The sequence below is a fragment of the Pholis gunnellus genome (genome assembly GCF_910591455.1).
Source record: "Pholis gunnellus genome assembly, chromosome: 18".
Taxonomy (NCBI): Eukaryota; Metazoa; Chordata; class Actinopteri; order Perciformes; family Pholidae; genus Pholis; species Pholis gunnellus.
In genome coordinates this window covers 7,172,963-7,193,515 of record NC_136545.1, presented here as the reverse complement: position 1 = coordinate 7,193,515, position 20,553 = coordinate 7,172,963, and the positions used below count along the sequence as shown (strand labels likewise).

General features: G+C 41.3%; 1 protein-coding gene across 1 annotated transcript; it reads left to right on the top strand.

Annotated features, from left to right (window-relative positions):
• Window positions 1–319: 319 nt before the first annotated feature.
• On the top strand, window positions 320–17,859 carry LOC306710070 (growth hormone receptor-like). The gene is made up of 9 exons (XM_079178448.1): window positions 320–459; window positions 4,059–4,146; window positions 10,458–10,593; window positions 11,322–11,500; window positions 12,144–12,322; window positions 12,563–12,707; window positions 13,970–14,060; window positions 14,347–14,416; window positions 15,882–17,859. Exons 2-9 carry the CDS (start codon window positions 4,068–4,070, stop codon window positions 16,752–16,754), a joined length of 1,752 nt encoding a protein of 583 aa, XP_079034574.1. The 5' UTR covers window positions 320–459; window positions 4,059–4,067; the 3' UTR covers window positions 16,755–17,859.
• Window positions 17,860–20,553: the final 2,694 nt, after the last annotated feature.

Genomic DNA, 20,553 nt, shown 5'->3' with positions numbered 1-20,553 from the left:
GTATTTATTTATTTTTTAGCAGTTGAGGACGTTTAATCGAAACGTGCTGTGTCCATGCTGCTTTTCTAATGCGCATACTTTAAAATGCGCATACAAACAATGCTAACTTTTACGTGTCAGCGCCTGCAGTTCATGTTTTCAGTCGGTTTTCCTGGAGATCTGCTGGTCGTTTCCCCCCTGCCGCACCCCGCCTCCACCGGCAGATGGCGCCCTTCTCTCTGCCGCCGGAACCACGGGGTGGGACGGTACAGCTGTGCGCGCTGCAGCACCGACAGAGGGGGCAGGGTTTTCCACGACAGAGTCACCACACCGCATAGATCTCAGGTAAACACACTCTCGGTTGATTTCACGGGGTGTCTGCGGTCTGTTTAGAAGGATCGTTGGAGCTCGATGGTGCTGTTTCATCAAGGAAACCTGTGAGGACGGGGAGCAGACTGCTGTCCACCCCCCCACGCCGCGGTGAGTTAGTTCTCGTGTCGGTGCAGCATGTTTGTGTGTAACGTGAACAGACTGCCTCCGATAGTGTGTGGCGTGTAATTATACATGTCCACTGCCTTATACTGTGGGCTTTTACTTCTTGGTGCATGTTATCGTGTCACGAATCTTGCGCAATCGCGCCGTCACCCTTGAAGCGGATTGAAAACAAACTCATTAAACCGAAACTGCGGTGAAGAACCCGTTTAAAGTAGTAACAAGTTAAAGCAGCTTATCGATGTTTAAATGTGACCAGTCAAGCCGGTAAAGGGAGGAGGGTGACTTGTATTTAAGTCGAGACTCAAGAGAGTTAAGTTACTTTGTTATTATAAAGGGAATTACTGTTTGTTGTTCATTTCTTCAAAAGAAAAATACTTGGGACTGAAACAGTTAGTTGATTAATCAATTATGTCATCGTCCCAACATTAAATGGCAACTATTTTGATATTTGTTTGTGTAATTGTCCAATCAAAATAACAACGTTTCAAACTTCTTAATTGCGAGGGTCAGTCTGAGACAGTTGGAGAACAATTGGATGCAAAACAGGATTCTAATGGGATTTTTAACTTGGCAACTATCATGGTTTTCCCAATTGATGTGCAGATTTTTGGGCATTCTATTATCTAGGTGTGAAAAATAGTGGATATAGCCGCCATTAATGGGACATGTCACCACTCGCAGGGCCACCGGACCCCCCTGGGTTTGGGCTGAGCCCCGAATGTTTACGATGTCTGACTCTGCAACTCTTGAGGATTTCCTCTTTGTCTCGTGTTGCTCAGACAAAAGACATAACTTTGAGGGTTAAGACATTGTATTGGGCTTTTTTGTTGTTGTTTATGATATTTTAATGACAGATTAACCACTAGTAAAAATGTAATTGGTTTAATGTTATGTCAACTGCATCATGTTTGATGGCTGTTACACTGCAGAAAAAGATTTAACACCCAAACATGTTGACTCATAAATAAGGATGCATTGCATCTTCTGCTAACACATTTGCACAACAACTTTACAAGGTGATAATTTGTCAGGGCCATGTTTACAGCTGTTTCTGCTGCCAAAAACAAATCAACGACTTTTGGGTGTAACACAATACTTTAAATTGTATGCACTGTGGCTTTAATTAATCTTAACTGCTGATACGTGTGTAATGTAAAGGACATTGTTATAAATAAGTCTATTTAAACCCCTGTCTGTTCTCAACACTGGTGAGCAGAGATTACATGGTAATAATGCTGTGACTACACTAATGTGTTTGGCGTTTTGGAGACATGAGCAGAGGGTTTTGTCTCTTCGTGTCACTTTCACTAGTTGTACTTTATCTCATTTTAGTGAGTTAGCAATTGAAAAAAAAACCTAATTGGTTCATAAATCCGTATCCAACCCTTCTTTTTCGGTGTTTTGAAAAACATGATAGTTTCACTAGAAATGAAGTTATAAAAAATGAATTACTGTAAATCAAGAAACTCACAGTAAGTGAGAGTGTGCGTGAGTTAAAGGTTCAGACAGGAGCAGTCTGGCTGCGCTGTCACACACCAACAGTATATCTTAACTATAATAATCAAAGGATATCATTTAAAAAACTCACAGCTGTTTCTTTTTCATCTAGTAGTTAACTTAACATGCTATAGTGCTGCTAACATGTAAACGAACAACATATAATAAACTATGAAGACACTGCACCTCCTCCATCTGCACTGCAACACAGAGCTGTGAAAGTAAGAGCTAACACACTGAACTAACAAGACAGTGGACTCCGTCAAAGCTTAAGTACACAAGTCAGCGTCAGGGAGTGAGGAGAATAGAGCATGACGAGGAAAACGACTCCAGTAAATCATTAATAGGTTGTACGATTTTATGTATGTAAAGTCAAGTGCACGTCGGGTGACACATCACAATCAAACACAACACGTGCGCTCGTGAACAGCCAAGTCTCCTTCAAATAGACAGACCATTCGCTATATGAATATAGCACTATCGGAGCACGAGCACTTCGGCTTACATCTCTCCCGTTGACTGTCTCTTCACGCTGTCGTTTCTCTTGATACAATGAGGGAAACGGAATATGGACATAAAGTTCTGTTTACAACCACGAAAAGCAAGCAGGATAAAAGTCTGCGTCTCTCAGCATACAGCGCTGTCCATTATTCTGAGACAACAGTTAAGCGACAGTAACGTGTTTCTCTTGTTTTTACTATTTTTCTAGAGATACATAACAGTTAGACAGGCATCAATGAGCAAGCCAAAAAAAAACAAGAGAATTTGAAACGATGAATCAGGCGGAGAAGGGCCTTGGGTATCCTAATAACAAGCTCACAAAGAGCCCAACTCTGCTTCACAAGATGAAAATGATATGAATCCAAGGTTCAGTGAACCAGATCTAAACAAGGCCCAGAATGTAGTGGGGGGTGGATTGCACATTTACTGCTGGCAACCCAGAAGTGTTGGCTGGAGATGGATGTTCACGTCTAGAACAGAACTGTTTTTCTCCAGGAAGTATAAACAGTGTGAATACCACAAAGATAATATGAATGAAACATCCTCAGATTCTGACTTAGACATGCTAGTCCTACCCGCCGACCAATAAATGCAGTTTCCTATTCATTATTGGATTCTAACTTTTCCGAAGGAAATGTACGTGTTCTTGCATGTGTTGCAACATTTGAAATACATTTAATTTCCCAACATGTTGAGTCTGAAATGATAACAATATGAAAGGGGATAAAGAAAATGAAGTTGTACCTGAAGTTGAAGCACTCAAATATTTGAAGTGACAGTTCGAACAGAATTAGTGAAGTATTTGAAGAGGAAGTGGCCGTAGTTGTTTCAGTGGTAAACAAGGTTGAAGTGATTGTGCTGAAGGAAGTGAATAGTAAGCGTAAACAAAGCACTAATGTCAGTTGAAGTGTAAACACTGAAAAAAGATTTCTGAAAGCAGTGGAAGTGGGAATTCAAATTGAAGTGCTGGAAACGGTCAGTGGCACTGACTGAAATGAAAGTACTCGAAGTGAAGCTGCTGAAAGGAATTGAAAGTAGCAGTTGAAGTACAAACATAACGTGAGAGCGGTGAATGCAGTTGAAAAGTCGAAGTTATAAAAAGAGCTGGAAGTGTCAGTGTAAAGGATTCTGAAAGGAGTTGCCGATGTCAGTTCAAGTGTAGAAACAGATAAAGTGTCATTAAGTAAAATTACTTTGATTATAATCTGAAATAAGATCAATTTTAAAGCAACTAAAGTTGTAACTTCACATGTAGTAGTCAAATAAATCCTGAATACTGTAGAGCAGTAAATATTATTCAGTGTAACAGGTTTAACATGTTTACAAGGCAAAATGAGGTCTCTCAGCTGTCTGTTCTAAAGCGCGTTCCAAGTGTTTCGCAAAATCACTGCAACGTGGGGAACAGACCTCCTCCAGCTGAATGTCAGGACACAGAATAACCCGACAAATAGGCTGCCGTGTATGCACAGGAGCGGGGTTTGCAAACTGAATGCCACTTGATGTCTGAAGTACTTTTCCAGGGCTCTGTGGTTCAGCCGGGTGGAATGCACTGAAAAACTAACATTCGCCACATGTTCCCTCCACAGCTCAGCACCATGGCGGCCGCTCTCCCCGTGCTCTTCTTCTTCCTTCACATCCTCACGTTCTCCGCAATGGAATCGGCCTCTGAGCAAGGTATGTTTATGAATATCTTTAAGTAGATTACAATACAAATTGCATTTGAATGTTTCAGACTGATTTGAAATTATATGTATTGTATAAAATAGAGAGCATATTGTGTAAACGTGTGCAACTTCTATGTGTTAGCATTGGTTATGCTTTCTTGGCTAATCTTGGTTTTGGAATCAGAAGTTGCACAACGGCAGATGGAACTAGTCTTTCAGACACATCTGTTTTAAATGGGCCACAGGACAATATAAGCCCAGCATACTATAAAACACGTATTGCTGCATTGCTGCAGCGCGCTCTGTGCTGCTTTAGCACTCAAATGAATGTGAACTCTGTTGCGCAACACTCTGCACAGAGCCACAGAGAGCTGCCAACAGATTTCTAGTGAAGTGGCTTCCCAGGAATTCTAGAGAGCAGAGCGTACTCTACCGCAGAACAATGGGAAGCTGTTCGGTGTCTCCGTGCCCCGCTTTTCTTTTTCTTTTTTTTACAAAACAGCCCCTCAGTGGCAGTGGAAGTGCTGTGTATTTGCATACATGGGTTGTATTAGGATATAAATTAGGTGTCATTGACCATTAAAGTCACATGCGGACATCCTGTGCTTGGTCATGTTACATAATACTGTCAGTATAGTTTAGCAGAGGTGTGAACGGAGCGTGTTTTCCCCTCTTCCCCAGTTCTCCTGCTTCTTAGTTTTTATTAGTTTCATGCCTTTAAAGCGAACAAGTCTGCTGTGTTCTGATGGCCGTGTTTACCCCCGTAGTAGAATAATAAGTGAGCTACAAGCTTTCAACTCGCTGCCAAATTGTTCATTGAAATCAGGGAGCGCCTCAGCTGAGTTTTTAATGCAGACCTGGGAACAGCCTGCAGATTTCTGAATGGCTGCCTTTAGCTCAGATGTTGACTGATTCGGTCTCAAACCGTCTGGCGCTGCTGTGGTGAACGGCCGCTCGGGAGAAACTACCACATGTAACCGAAGACGAAATATTGAATTCAACATACATGATCTTAGTGTTTTCGAAGAGAGGCTACCGTTAGCACACAGAGGGTATAAAAAAACAGCGTTACGCTGGCTAGCTTTTGCTAATCTTGCTTGATGTGATTTATTTTGCTGAATCCTTTATTAGGGTTTCCACAAATTGAAGTCGTGTTTGGATATTTGTTACTGAAGTTGTACCTCTGTCTTTACATTTTGATGTACAAAGGCTTTCATTTTATTCTGACCAAAGAACCAGACATATTTCGGAAGGTGTCTTTTGTATTAATAAAGAGTTTGATGTCTAATGAAGCCTTGTGTGTACTCCGTCCGTCAACCGACATTGTGTACGAGAGGAGGACTGAGACTTTTAGATCGGTGGTAGCTCAAAATAACTCCTCTCACCTCCGATCTTTTGAACGGGAGCCGCAGGAGGTCGGCTGCTGCTGTTCAGTAATCACCGTTGAGAGCATGGTGGCTCTTAGCCAAGGAAGGAAATGGCTTTTTTTCTAAATGCAGAGGATGAGTTATTTCCTCTGGAGAGTGCACTGATTGAAGTCTGAACATGTGACTGTCTAAATATCCGCTTGCCTCGTGTGCTCCCAGTGAAGACATTAATGAAGGCTTCCCACCAGCACACTGTCCAGATGTTGTTAGACGCTATATATAATCAGAAAAGCACACACTATAGGCAACCGGTTGTGTTCTACCTGATACTATATGGGATCAGAGGTACGAGTGAGTCCTTTCCAAAGGAAATGAATACGAGCTACTGTTTCCTTCCTCGGAAATTACGGCTAAGAGGAAACACATCTGGGCTTAGAAAAACAGATTAAGCGAGGATGTTTTCTTTCACCCTGAAATAGACTGTCGGCACTCTGCAGCACTTAGAGAGCAATCACGCTGATGTGAACATGTTTACTTCTTATGCTCGCGGCAGTTTGTCTCTTGTGAAGTCCTGTATTGAGCAGATCTTGTAAATTGATGTTACAGGCTTGGAAAGCGTGTGTGTGTGCTGTGGCCCTGAAAGTGCTCGGCTTCTACTGCACACATGTTTACTTTACTGTAGGAGCGAACTCTGTTTGGCAGCTGTTGAGCAAACACGGCAGCACGTTCTTTGACAAGCACAACAAAGAAGGTTTGCAAGTTGATCTGGGAGCTTATGATAAGGTGTACTGGGTCAGAATTATAAGCATCATGGGGCAATAATATTTTTCCCTTTTTTGTTCTCTTTAGATACTTTCGCCTCTCTTACTCAGTGGTGGAAGAAGTATTTAGACCCAAGAGTGAATTAAAAGTAGCAAAACTACAATTTGAAAGTCCTGTGTAAGGTAAAAAATGTCAAAAAAAAAAAAAGAAGTGAAAGACATCCATCACAATTCTCCTCTGCCCAATATACCATCTTCAACGTTGTGTCCAAACAGCAGTTCAAAGCCCAAATATATGAGATGTATCATATGTGACAAGTTAAAGCACCAGCAAAAATAATCTAGTATCAAAAATGTTGCTAATGACTCTGAATCATTTCATCTCTATCATACATACGGCATATATCATTTTAATATTGTAGCTGGTGAAGGTGGAGCTAACTCTGACTACTTCGTGGTCTTCAGATCTATAGAAGTGCATATTTGACAAGTTCAGTCAGGAACACTCTTGTTATAGATTTTAACCATTTATTGCAACAAATGGAATACATTTAAACTTGGCGATAATGGCTCCGCTCTTTGAATGCTCCCCGGATTAGCCAGCAGCTACTGAGCTAAGACCGGGAGCACGAGCAATAACCCCCCTGGGTTTATAGGACAGAGGTACATTTTTTAAATACATTTCAAACATTTGCCAGAAGATGAACTAACAAAGAGGTGGAGGCTGGGGTGGAGGAGGCGAAGCTTCACCAGCAGTGTGGTCTGTAGCAGCGTAGATGTAGAATGAATCAGTGAGAAGGAAGCCATATTTAAATAAACCTCCGTGAAGTGAGAGTGGGCTGTGATTGGTGCGTGGCCGATCGGAAGCTATGATTCAATCGGCTGGCTGTCAGCTGGTTACAGCTGGGGCGTATAACTTCCGTGTCCTGCATGAATTTACGCTAGCTTCATTTAAATATATGTTTTATATGTGATGTAATATCTGCAAAGCACTACAGTGTAGTCATCAAACAAGCAGCCCTGTCTCCTTGACATTACGTTTGTATCCGAATGTGGTACACTTGGATTACACTCTTTATAAACACAATGTATTTCACGTTATTTGTGTGGCAATTTGCAAAATGTTGATGGCAAACGTACGAAACGTTCACCGACGTTTGTTTTGTTACAATATCTGCTCTAGTTGTAAATGATGCGCTCGTCTAAACTAAAGCATGATTAAACATGTTTGATTTGTTTAGGCCCCTCACAGGCCCTCACATGTTAGAAATGAATAGCTGAAACCACATGAAGACTGTAAACAAGTTACTGTACTGTACATATGTAATCAAACCTCAGCCACGATCGGGCGTTGTTTCAGAACATCAGACATGCCCCAAGCGTTTCAGAGCAGAGATTACTGCTTATTTTTTCAAGATTCTGAAACCTAATCTAATATACATTCTTCTGTGGTGTGACAAACTCAGAAAACATTTTTTTGTTTTTTGTTTTTCCCAGACTTTTAAGGTCAGGGAAAGTGCGAGGTCTTGGGACAGAAAATGTCAGCACTGACTTGAACATGAAGTGTTCACTTAACTAAAAACCTCAACATTTCTCTTCATCAAATCCTCAAACAGGACCAAAGGATGCGAACCCCTGCGCTCTGTATGCCCACCGTCCACCACAACCGCAGTATATATGCAATGCGGTAAATAAAGATGATCACTGCCCACAGCATCTTCCGACCATAAGAGCTGGGCTATGAGCTCAGCTTGGATCCATGACTCTTGCACCTCCTCAGCCTGCTCCTGGCTGATGTCCGGTCGTAGGAAAGTGGAATGGATGAAAGAGCCCTCAGGGCCGGGTCTCATCTTGCAGAGACCCGGCTCCGTCGTGGCGACCCCGAGAAGCGGACCCTGTGTTTGCAACGATGATGCTTAAGTGCTCAAACAAGGTCAAAGTTGATGGACAATTTCTCCCCGATGTCGAAACTCCGCCCTGAGAATTCACCAGTGTTTTTTGTTTTTCGCGATTACATTCCTCCTGATGCAAAGTAAAAAGAACATGCACTGCAGGAATGTGCTGCTCATTTTGTTATGTGTAGCATAACACGTTGCATTGTGTTGAGCAACCATGTGTTGCACAATAACGGCTACCGATGTACAATATGGCCAAAGGAAATTGTGAGATCATTTAGATCATCTCACAGTTGTTTTTAGCTCGGTAGTGACAGTACTTGAACAGATCAGCTGCTATGTTCAGTCATGTTAAATAATAATAATAATTCATGTAATTCTCATAATAATCATACAAAAACAGGAATATACCCAAGTACTCTCTAACGCCCCCCAAAACATTATAATAAATCAATGCGACACATTTTCCCCATCACACACAACTAACAAAGCTTCCACATGTATCATGATGATCAATGCTCCGCATGGCTGCGTGTCAAATTGCCTTTTCTCTTAATCCTGAGCTAAGCAGAGTTCCCGAGGAGGAGTCGGGCATCATGGTAAACAGGTTATTTTTAACGTGTGACTCCCTTTCCCTAATCGGGCCAGAGGTATTCATCATCTGCTCCGAGTGCTGCCTCTCAGCTGTGACGGCGCCATCTTGTTCTTTACACGTCTTGGTGCTCAGCCAGCAGAGGGGCCTGTGTGTTGTTCCTCTCTCACATGTTGATGTGGTGAGCTGACCGCTGACCGCTGACCGCTGCTACTGCTGCTGTCCCAGGAGTTATTGATCTCAAAGCCTCCCGGTAATACAATCAGCAGTGTTTACTTAATGCAGCGTCCAAAAAGCTCTCCTCTTTGTTCAAAGAGACAGTCAAACAAACCGTTTTCTAAGCAAACTCTGTCCACTAATGTGAGATGCACTTAGTGAACTGTACGTAGTGATTATTTTGTCAAAATGTTGCCGTATAGAAAGTGATACTTGAGGCGCAAACAAAACCTATTGGCCAATATGTTGTGTGTGTTATGTAATGTAATTACAATTTAAAAAATGTAAATGTCTTTGTTACACATTTGGGACCAACCTCTGAGCGGCACATTTATAGTTAAAAAGTCAGCTTGTCAGTACTCTGTAGTGGATAAACTATGCAATGGCAACAATATTTATGTAATTTAAAGTCATTTCTTTACTGCAATTTCATGTTACTTATACAGCGACACCCAAAGATCTGCGATGAACTGGGCTGATGATATCAGCCCAGCTGATGTTTTTGGTTGGCCACTAGTTTTACGACATTTGTCCCGGTTACTCTGGTTACTCCACAGACCTCACAGACAGCAGTTGTCATCGCGACTACTTTCTGCCCAAAGAAATAGCGCTCATGGAAACTGCTGATGGCGTGTTCTATCGAGTAACCAGCATGGTGTTTTTTTTATATTGTGACCACCACATAATAAATTCCTCATACCTCTGCTGTATCAGGAAGGTTCTCCTTAAACCTGGGCAGATAAATGAAACCGTTCTGCATCGCTAGATACCACGAGCGAAACACGAGGATTATTATATTCCCACCAAAACACTGTCAGACTCACACTCGTCAGTCAAAATATCAAAATCATCGATTCTGCAGAAACGGGGTTTCTGGTGCCGACGACGCAACTACTTAATACATATTTCTGTTCCTCAATCTTTCCGTGGGACAGAAGTGTTCTATTCACCTACAGCACACTTACAAGTCAAGTCATTTTTTTTAGTATGCATGCTGTAATTCTGTCACCAGTGTGAACCCAAATGGGACACAGCTACGGTCTGCTGCAAGAGTGTTGTAGAAATGCTGTCCACTCACAGTTTGAGTTTATTTAGCCTGTAAAACAGGATCCCATAGTACTTCATGTGCGTGTGGGTTTCTGAGTACAGAGAGATCAAACGGCTCATTCCACGAGAGCCGTGGCAGTGAACTCTCTCCGGCTGCCCGCTTTCGCAAGAAGAGCCGTAAAATGACTTCCAGGAACATGTTGACATCTGCCCTGTGGGCTGGGGGTGGCGCCCCCTGGATTTAGGTTACAGTTATTAACCCGTCACTGAAGTGCCGCGCAACAGTGCAGCATGCCTGCGTCGTCACATCACGAGCGTAACAATCAGTTGCAACACCAAAAAGAAAGTGAAACAGATTCATGCAGCATGAAAAAGAATTAGATGTGATGATTATAAAATTATGTTTCTCTCTCTCTCGCTCTCTCTCTCTCTGTTCCCTACAGTCCTCACCCAGATACACCCACACATCACCGGTTGCGTCTCCGCCAACATGGAGACGTTCCGCTGCAGATGGAATGTCGACGCTTCCCGGAGCCTCTCCGAGCCGGGAGATCTCCGCTTGTTCTACATTAACAAAACGTAGGGGAGAGAACTGTACTGACAAAAACATGTGCCTTTTCTGTGCCGTTCAAGCAAATCAAGGTAACGGATACAAAAGAAGAAAGAGAGGAGAAGGATACAACTTGGCAGAGTACAAATAATGTGGTCATTACAACATAAGATAAAAGTCATGACTTTACAGGCCTTTTAAATAATGTGCATCAGAGTAAAAGATAAGGTAATAATTACAATTAAAGAAAAAGTTGAATAATTCAAGGAAGGAAATAAGGGTCAGTTGTTAGAAAAATCAAAAATCCCCTCTTCATCCACATTTTCACATTTCACGTTTATGCAATATTAGGGTCTGATATGTGTTTAATCGTCATAAGTTGAATCGATAAATTCGAATCAGGACTTTCTAAGGGCGCTGTCACAAGCCATATACTTTTGGCTTGTTTTCTATTCAGCTTGGTTCTGTTTGCACAAAAATTAAGCGGATCGGATTACAAAGTAGTTATGCTGAAGGGCATGTACAAAGGAGTCTTACATTGTAGTTTTGGTCTCCACCAGATAAAGATAACTGTGTTCACAACTGCCCAAACAAACCTCACCAGAGGTTCAACCGCACCACAGCTGATTATAGCCGACTAAATGTTTATGCATGCTTATGAAAGTGCCCAAACATCTTTAGTAACTGCTTTGAGTGGATTTTCTTAACTTGTTCATGCTGTTTTCTTAAACGTATCTGGTCTCGCCCCCCTTTGCAGACCCCACCCTAATTCTTCTAAAGAGTGGAGTGAGTGTCCTCACTACAGCGCCGACAGGCCAAACGAGTGCTTTTTCGATGAGAACCACACATTCACCTGGACATATTACAGTGTCCAGCTCCGCTCGAGGGATCAAGCCATCCTCTATGACGAGAACCTTTTCTACGTATATGAGATCGGTGAGTTTGCTGCCTCTGTCATGATCCAGATCTAAAGAAAGTTAATTAAAAAGAATGGATTAAAAGCCCATGTAAGGTTTTCCCCATTTGTTGGCACCCTGGTAAAGTTCCAATGCTCTTCCCCAACTTCCAGATGAGCTGCTGTTTCACAAGCATCAGTCTCTCTGAAGAGTCTAAACCTTTGTCTATATCCTCAGATAAATGGATCTACTCTTGTACGGTATATCCCACGAGTCTTAAATATTTGCAAACTGTCAAAGGGCAGCAGTTGTTGTTGGCTGTTATAAATACTTAATGCTACAATGATATATTAGACGGTAGTGTGCTTCCTAGTTTGGGGCAACAGTTTGGGAAAGACCGTGTCCTGTTTCAACGGGACAATGAATGAACTGGAACTGTGAGCCAGGTCTTATTCCCCCAACACGAGTGTTTGACCTCGAAAATACTGTTGTGTCTGAAAAGGGAACAAATCCTTGCAGCCAGGTTCCAAAATCTGTTGGAAAGCCTGAAACCCGAAGAGACTCTCAGACTCCAACCAACATGCCTCTATCGTATTATAGAATGAACACATATGTGTAAACTGTAGTAATACACTCTTGTCTTGTTCACTTGCTGATGATACAATTATATTCTGGCCCTGCAGTGCAACCGGATCCTCCAGTCTTCTTGAACTGGACCCTGTTGAATGTGAGCTTCACCGGCAGTTTCTATGACATCATGCTGAGCTGGAAACCGCCCGAGTCTGCAGACGTGGCGATGGGATGGATGACGCTGCATTACGACGTCCAGTACCGCAACGTCAACTCTGACCTGTGGGAACAGGTGGGTGTTTCATTTTAGTGTGCTTAAATACAACCTCGGTTGAATGTTAGTATCATATTAAATCATACATGCATGTGCATCAGTTAACTTCAGCACAGTTTATTTTCAATATATATTGATTGGTTATTACAGTCAACTTTTTTTTTTTGTCAAATGAAACATGACTGTTCCTTAGACGAGACAATTGTGATGCTGCAGCACTGCTTCTCCTATTTAAACCTTATTTTTGTATCACCACAGGTCGACCTTGTGAAAAGCACACATCGGTCTATTTATGGGCTTCAGACTGACGTCAATCACGAGGTTCACGTCCGGTGCAAAATGTTAGGTGGAAAAGAGTTTGGAGAGTTCAGTGAATCTGTAATTGTGCACGTTCCATTTAAAGGTAAACACGCACCGCAAATGTTCATAGGCTGGATGACAAAAGCTCTTACAAAGTTTATCAAAAAAGGCTTTTGAATTATTCCTGCTGCAGCTAAATGTCCTTGTCACCATTAAAAGACCTCTCTGCTTTCACCTAACAGCCCCCCCCCCTCCTCCGATGAGCATCAGAATCACTATATGAAAAATAAATGATATTTATATCTTTTTTTCATATGTGTACAAGGCCAAATTAAAGTAGCATGAGCCCCGGGTCTCCACCACTCCCTCAAGCACCAACACGACTCAACTACAGTTAAATATTATTGTTTTTATTTGATGTCGGATCCCAGGGCTTGATTCTAAGCCTGTGCATTAAAACGGTGGTTCCTGTGTGATCCTCTTAATGCTGTGATCAGAATCTACCAGTAGCCATGAGTGAATCCAGCCCCATTTTATGCCTAAATATGCCTAAACATTTGTCAGGTCATGTCTGTGCAACCGTCCTTGCGCAAAGTACAACCGAGCCTTAACGGGGACAACAATTTCTGAAATCAGTCCAGTATTGAGCGAAAGCGCTGTGGACGGCAGCTGCTCGTGGGCTGCAATGCAATCCCACCTGGGCAAACCTTCCTTTACGTCCACTAAAAGGGTTTGTTTTTGCCACTGACAGGCTCTGATTGTTATTTTAAGTTACTAACAACATTATGGAAAGTGTCTCGCTCAAGGAGAAGTCTCCTGAAATCTCACGAGGTGACGTGTTGCCGGAAGACAACGGCTGACTCACTGCGAGTGCAGCAGGGAGCTACAAGTTTTGCTTAGTGTTATCTAAAAGATTTTCAATTTCATAGCTGAACACTTAAGATGATTTCGACAATTTGGATGAGGTCGTTGAATTCCATGGCTGCCCCTATTTATTTAAGCCAGAGAATTCGGATGAAGAGCTCCTACAACAACAAGCAGATTAGGGTGAATCAGCTGCTGCAAGGCCACAGAGCTTAGGAGACTGGTGGTGTTCCTGTTGGTGCCCGTCACCCGATGACCACAGAGGAAGAAGGCTGTAGAGAGTGGGACCTGTTGCTGCCCGATTCACATATCACAACGAGACTTTTCCTTGAGCTTTGTTTCTGCTGGTTATGTTATCCCTCACGAACTGGACCAATTTCAAACTTTGATTGTCCCCATTAGTTCACTTAGACACAAAAACATGGAACAATAGGCTCCAGGTTGAAAAATAGCAGTTACCCTTAAAGCGTTATGTGAATTTGTGTGCATTTCTTTTCCCAGTGTCGAGATTCCCAGTGGTGGCCTTGCTCGTCTTTGGTTCCTTGTGTTTAGTGACCATCCTGATGTTAGTTATCATATCGCAGCAGGAAAAGTAAGTATTTCACCACCATTCGGATTTCTGTGTAGGACTGGAAGGTTTATAGAAGCTTGGATAAATGAGAGTGCAGTCTGCTGCTCAGTGACCAGAACACTGTGTGGGCTGCTAGACCTTGATAAACTGCCTCAGTGTCTGTGTCGTCTTTCAGTGCGTGGAAAAGTGAGACATTCTGCAGATCAGCTCTCCGATGTTTATACTGAGATCTTAAGTCAAGTGCGTTTTGTTTTCTGTTTGCATTTGTGTTATGTCAAATTTCACACTCCTTGTTCTCTTCCCTAAGGTTTATGATTATTCTTTTGCCTCCTGTTCCTGGACCTAAAATAAGAGGAATTGACCCTGAACTACTCAAGGTATTCATCTAGATGTTATTATGCTCGACCAGGACTTGTCATAACTTGCTAGCACACGCTGTATTCAAAATGTAAAAGGGAAACCATTTTCAGGCTCACAGAATACTTTCGTGGAGATATTTTAATGTTGATATATGAGAATAATGTCTCATTTTCAGGCCAATACTAAATAAAACCGTCTTGACCTGTGGGACACAATGTTTCTTTCAATGCATAGATAGGTAAGGTACATGGTCAAACACAGGGTTGCACACTACAATGTAAGTTGTAGTCCTGGTATGCTAGAAGAGCTACAAAGCAAAACCAAAACAGACAGAGGATTAGTTGAGAAATGTCAGCCTAAGAAAAGATGCTGCTCTGTAGTCTGGCGATAAGACAGCGAATACGTCTGTATTGTTTGCCAGACGGCAGCAGAGCGAACAGGTTTTGGCTGGATATTGTCTTCAAGTATTCGTTGGACTCTGCGCAGGCACCTCACTTCACCAATATCACCAATTTTCAATCACCCGTTGGGGAGGCCCTCCTGTCCTAGCCAATTTGTAATGTTTCCAGTCAGGATGCTTTCTATTGTTCTACTGTAAAGGTTGTTGAGAACTTGCCATGTCTATCTATATATGTATATCTATTCATCTGGTACTTGTACCCATCCTTAATCAATAGTGAGTGTACTATGTATAGATAAGTCCCAAACGTACAGGTCATTTCGTGATGATTTGAGCACCACTAACTAAATTCAGTTTGAGTCCATTGTGGTGGGGTAGAGGCGGAAGTTTTAGAAACTCAAAAAGGTTTTGGGATATTTATTTCCTTGCTCGTCTGTTACGTTGTTTGTTTGTCTCCTTTTTGTTTTGCTTTGAGCTTTGTAAGGGTTGGTCGGGCATAGAGGTGTTTCTGTGGGGAAGGTGGATACTCATGTGTGTTCTTTTGTTCACAATGTTGTATCTTAATACCACAGAGTGGGAAAATATGTTTTCTGTTTTTTGGGTTTACCCTTTAAGGAATACTAGTTAGAACTATACTGTTCAAAGTAGTTTCTGGGTACATGCTGCATGACTACAATGACGTCTGAAAAGGCAAGAAACTTGAGCAGTTAGATGATCAGACAGGTTTTACACCGTAACAGTTTATTCAGACTATAAACCGTTTAATTTGTAAAGTGAGCTGACGTGTGTGCCCACGTTTAGTATGGTTGATCAAAGTTCAACCATTGTTGAAGAACGTTTTTGTTTCCAAATGTTTGGCCAACCTTTGGGCAAACCTTCGGACTGCTTGTGTTTCTTGACCTGTCTTTTTATGTACCAGCTCTGAGCAATTACATTGTTGAGAACGGTGTTACCTTTCTGACAGAAAACTAAAATAAGACCGAACGCATATTGAACTGTAATTATGCCTGAAGCAGCCAACCTAACTCACCAGCTGAATGTGCCCTCTTGAGTTTATCAACTCTATTTTGTTAATCTCACAGAAAGGGAAGCTGAAGGAGTTGAAATCCATCCTGGGTGGCCCCCCTGATCTGAGGCCGGAGCTGTACAACAACGACCCCTGGGTGGAGTTCATCGATATCGACATTGAAGAGCATAACGACAGACTGACAGACCTGGACACGGACTGTCTCATGGAGCGCTCCCTGTCCTCCAACTGCTCTCCTCTCTCCATCGGCTTCAGAGACGACGACTCGGGCCGGGCCAGCTGCTGCGACCCAGATCTACCCAGTGACCCGGAACCGTCCCCTTTCATTCGTCTCGTCCCAAATCAAACCCACAGCAAGGAACCGTTGTGCCCAACCACCTGTGAGCCAAGCTCCGAGGCCCAGAGCCTCGCCACTGGGGAGCCTCGTTTTGTAGTACCGGGCAGAGAGGCGCTGTACACCCAGGTGAGTGAGGTGAGGTCATCTGGCAAGGTGTTGCTGTCACCCGAGGAACAGACTGAGATGTTAAAAAGCACCGGCAAAGACATCGGGAAAGACATCATGGTGGGGAAAGAGAAGAAAGAGTTTCAGCTCATGGTGGTGAATCCAGATCATGGAGGTTACACCTCAGAGCTCAACGCAGGAAAAATGAGCCCCATATTGCCCACAGGAGATATGAGTGAAACCTGCCAGACTGGAGAAGTCTTGAGTTCTTCACCGCCTTTGTCGGGTTACCAGAAATCAGATACCACCCCCATGTCCCCTCTTTCCCCTGCTCCTGTCTACACCATTGTAGAGGGTGTTGGCCGGCAGAACAGCCTCTTACTGACACCGAACTCGATACCTGCCCACCAACTGATCATCCCCAAAATCATGCCAACACCAGACGGCTACCTGACCCCTGAGCTTTTGGGAAGCGTCACACCATAGACCAGCGGTGAACTGTGCAATGTCAAGATTATTCCAACAGAGGCACAAGGCAAGCTTGGGAACAGCCTTTGAGATTGCTTATTGAGGGTCCCAAGGTTGAGTGTTGAATGTCAGTTTTCCTAAAATAGGTGGGAGGCCTCTGCCTGTCCTGCAACCACCTCTGACCTGCCGCCGCTCCCACTGACAGGGCTCTAGAGGGTTAGTTAGAAGTTTGGTATGAGGAAGGAAGAGCACATGTGTTTTACTGCACTTATGGAAAGGGCAAAGAGAAACACAGTCATTCATTTGGATTCATGTTTTTGTCCAGTTGATGAATGCAAGTTGAATATTCAGTCTCCTTTAACTCTTCTGGTTTGATTTAAATCAAGCCGGTAGAAAAATAACTGGCTCTGGCAGCTCAATGCTCCACTGTTTTCAGCCGCTAGTTGCTCATTTTGTATTTCTGCATTTTGCTGCTATGAGCCCAAAGAGACTAAACAGATTTATAGACTTGCAGATTTGCTGTGGTTTTGTCTCTACGACTACCTTTGACATTATAGGTCGTCATTTCATTCATACTGTATATATTTACAGTGATTGTACAGTGACGTGGTTAATTCCTATCATTTTAAACATATCAAAGGCTTTCTTTTTAATAACATCAGGTCATGACTAATTGATATACTCTGGGAATCCAACATTTTTTATGGTTTTCATAATGTTTTCATTTCTTTTAGACCAATATTGTTAAAATTAAAGTGTTCTTTCACCGATTAGAAAGCCAGCTTTTTTAAATACCACTTATTGGGGGGGTTTCATATGTTATGTTGTTGCCAACACATGAACTCGTGAAGAAGTAAAATAGCCTGACCTGTACTTGTTTAAAAGGATAAATATAAAAACAATGAGATGCATAATACTTTGATGCAATTACAAACCATGATTTTTATTTATTTTATAAGCTGTGAAATGTTTTCAGAGCTGACAACCAAAATATTTTGGATTGCTAATTTCTGGTTGACAGAGCGTTTATTACAAATGAAAAGTTGGGGATACATGGTCATCAGTGTTGAATTTGTACAGTTATTGCATTTTGACTGTTCAAGTATTACAAATAAACTTTCATACTTTTGCCGTTTGTCTTATTGATGTCAGCTGGTCTTAGACCGCACAGATGACTGCATTTTTTTCAGTTTTGAGTGTTCTAAAGGAATACTGGTATGCCTTAAAAAAAGTCACAAATGTAAGTCATAGTAAGTCATAAAAGGTCATAGTATATTAAGTCTTTAAAAGTCCTCGTAAAGTTAGTCATAACAAATCATTTTATAGAAAAGCTTAAAAATCATAGTATAGTAATTCAGACAAAAGTTTAGTATATCAAAAAAGCTGTAATATAATGTCAAAAATGCATAAGAAATATAGTGTAGTATGTTTAAAAAAGTAATAAAAAAAAGTTACAGTATAGTATGTTAAAAAATATCTAAATAAGTCATAGTATTGTATGTCTGAAGATGCAATTGAAAAGTATATGTCGAAAAAAATCATATTTAGTATGCTGAAGAAATATCATTAGATGTCATAGTATGTGAAAGAAATGTCATGGTATACCATGTCCTAAAAGTAATAACATAGTTTTTCAAAGAAATTAAGGAAAACTCCTAACAAGGAATAGCCTAGCTATGTAAGTAAGGACCCCTACAATTATCATAATATAGCATGTCAAAAAAGTAAAAAAGGCATAATATAGTATGTTTAGAAAAATGTCATAGTATAGTATTCCAAAAAATGTTTTACAAAAATGTTTTAGTACAGTATGTTAAAAAAGCCCCAAAAAGATATACTATAGTTTGTCTAAAAAAGTAAAAAAATGTCGTATTACGTATAGTATGTCGAAAAAAGCCCCAAAAAAGTCATAGTATAGTATGCAGAAAAATGTGTGATGGCTGCCGCAGCTGCATCTCGACTGTCGAAAGGTAGACACTCAACAGACTGGTTAAGGTTTGTTTTGGTGTCATATTCTTTCAATTTTGTAATAATGGATACTGATGTTTAGCAGCTATGATTTTGACCACCAGTTAGTTTCAATTAAAATGTTGCACAGTGTTTAATTGAATTCCTGGACTCCAGAGTAGTAGAAGTTGGGGTCATTTCATTCTCCATACAGATGTTGAACCGTTTGATCTGAGTCACTGTACTAGAGTCAGTGTAGTAGTTTATTTTGTGTGACCTTTAGCACCCCCTAGTGGCGATTGTGAATAGCTGTACTGAAGAGGAAGTGAGCGAATATCTCCTTCCCTTTTAGTTGTAATATTCAAAATAATTTAATTCTACGTGTTAGGTGACGTTTGATAGAACATTTCCCAAAAAATGTTCTTTGTCATTACCAGAAAAAAATGTAAATATATATTTGTTCTTGATTTGACAACAATGTTGTGTAGTTCGCTTCCTTTCCTGCCCGGAAGTGATACAAAATCCAGCTGTCATGGCTGAAAAGAGGAATGTTTTAAGGCTGCAACTGCTTCTTTTATTAATAACTGTGGCTCTTTTGCATTTAATAATGTGTCCGTTCACTAAATTTGAGGAAAGCTTTAATTTACAAGCTGCACACGACATTCTGTATCACAGAATTAACTTTGACAAGCTAAGTTAAGCAGGCGTAATCTATAGCATCTCTAGATGCTCCTACTGGTTGTGCTAACAAGCTAACTATGCACAGCACCAGTGTATGAAATCATAATTATTATAAATCACACAGTTGGCACAGTTTCTATGTATTTCAAATTAATTAACAGTCACCATGAGGGTACATTGAATACATTTCTGATAAATTCATACTTAACGCATACAAAGCCATGAGTAAGAAAATAAATAAATATAAGCTTGTATTGTTTGTAGCTGTTGTGTAGTCAGTAAAATGAATGCTGTATTATCCCTCCTATGAACTATAATTTAGCCTTTCAAGTATTCAGCTATCACTGATATAAATGTGACTGTGGTACTAAGCGGTTGCAATTAGCAACAGTCATTAGTGGCAAAAATATATTAGTGAATAAAAAGTGAATGAAGTTACAATACTGCCATCATGTGGAGGTTGTCCAGGTAACATACATGCATCATTAGTGTCCCTTGTTTTTAGAAATATGTCGCAAAATGCACCACAAAGTGATCTTCTCACTATGTGCATATAAAGGTGAATATTAATAACAATTCAATAATAAAACTGTGATTTTATTGCTTCACGAAGCTTTTTGATGACCGTGGGCTGCTCGGTATCATCCCAGTGGCAAATCAAAAGCCCCACATGGTATTCAAGGATCAGGAAAGACAAATTAACTCAGTGAAAAAAGAAAACCCTTTGCAGCAATTAAATGCAATAAATGTGGGATTTATAAATTGTGTAATCTTCGCATGATGTTGATGGAAGCCTGCAGTGATTCAAGTTTAATATTAGTTCATGTCTACTCGTGTCTACTGCCTTTCTATTCATTATTTTATATCCAAATCAAAAACAACACAAATTAAACTGCTGACATGTTTCGTTCTTGGTTGAACCTTGTATGTATGCTCTGGGTCAAGATGATATGAAGTGTATCATCACAGATCATCACATACTGAATCTTCTAGCTCTGTTTTTGGCCTCCACCAACTCTCTACTATGTTCACCAGCTAGTTGCGAACTTTACCGGTGCTGAGAGCAGTGAGAGCGAACCAAAACACCAAAGTTGCAGCCAGAATACCGAAGCAATGAGCTGAAAGTGTCTATTATGCTCTGTAGAGCTGAGGCCCTCTCTTTAAGAAGGCCAGCTGTGTCCTAGGATGC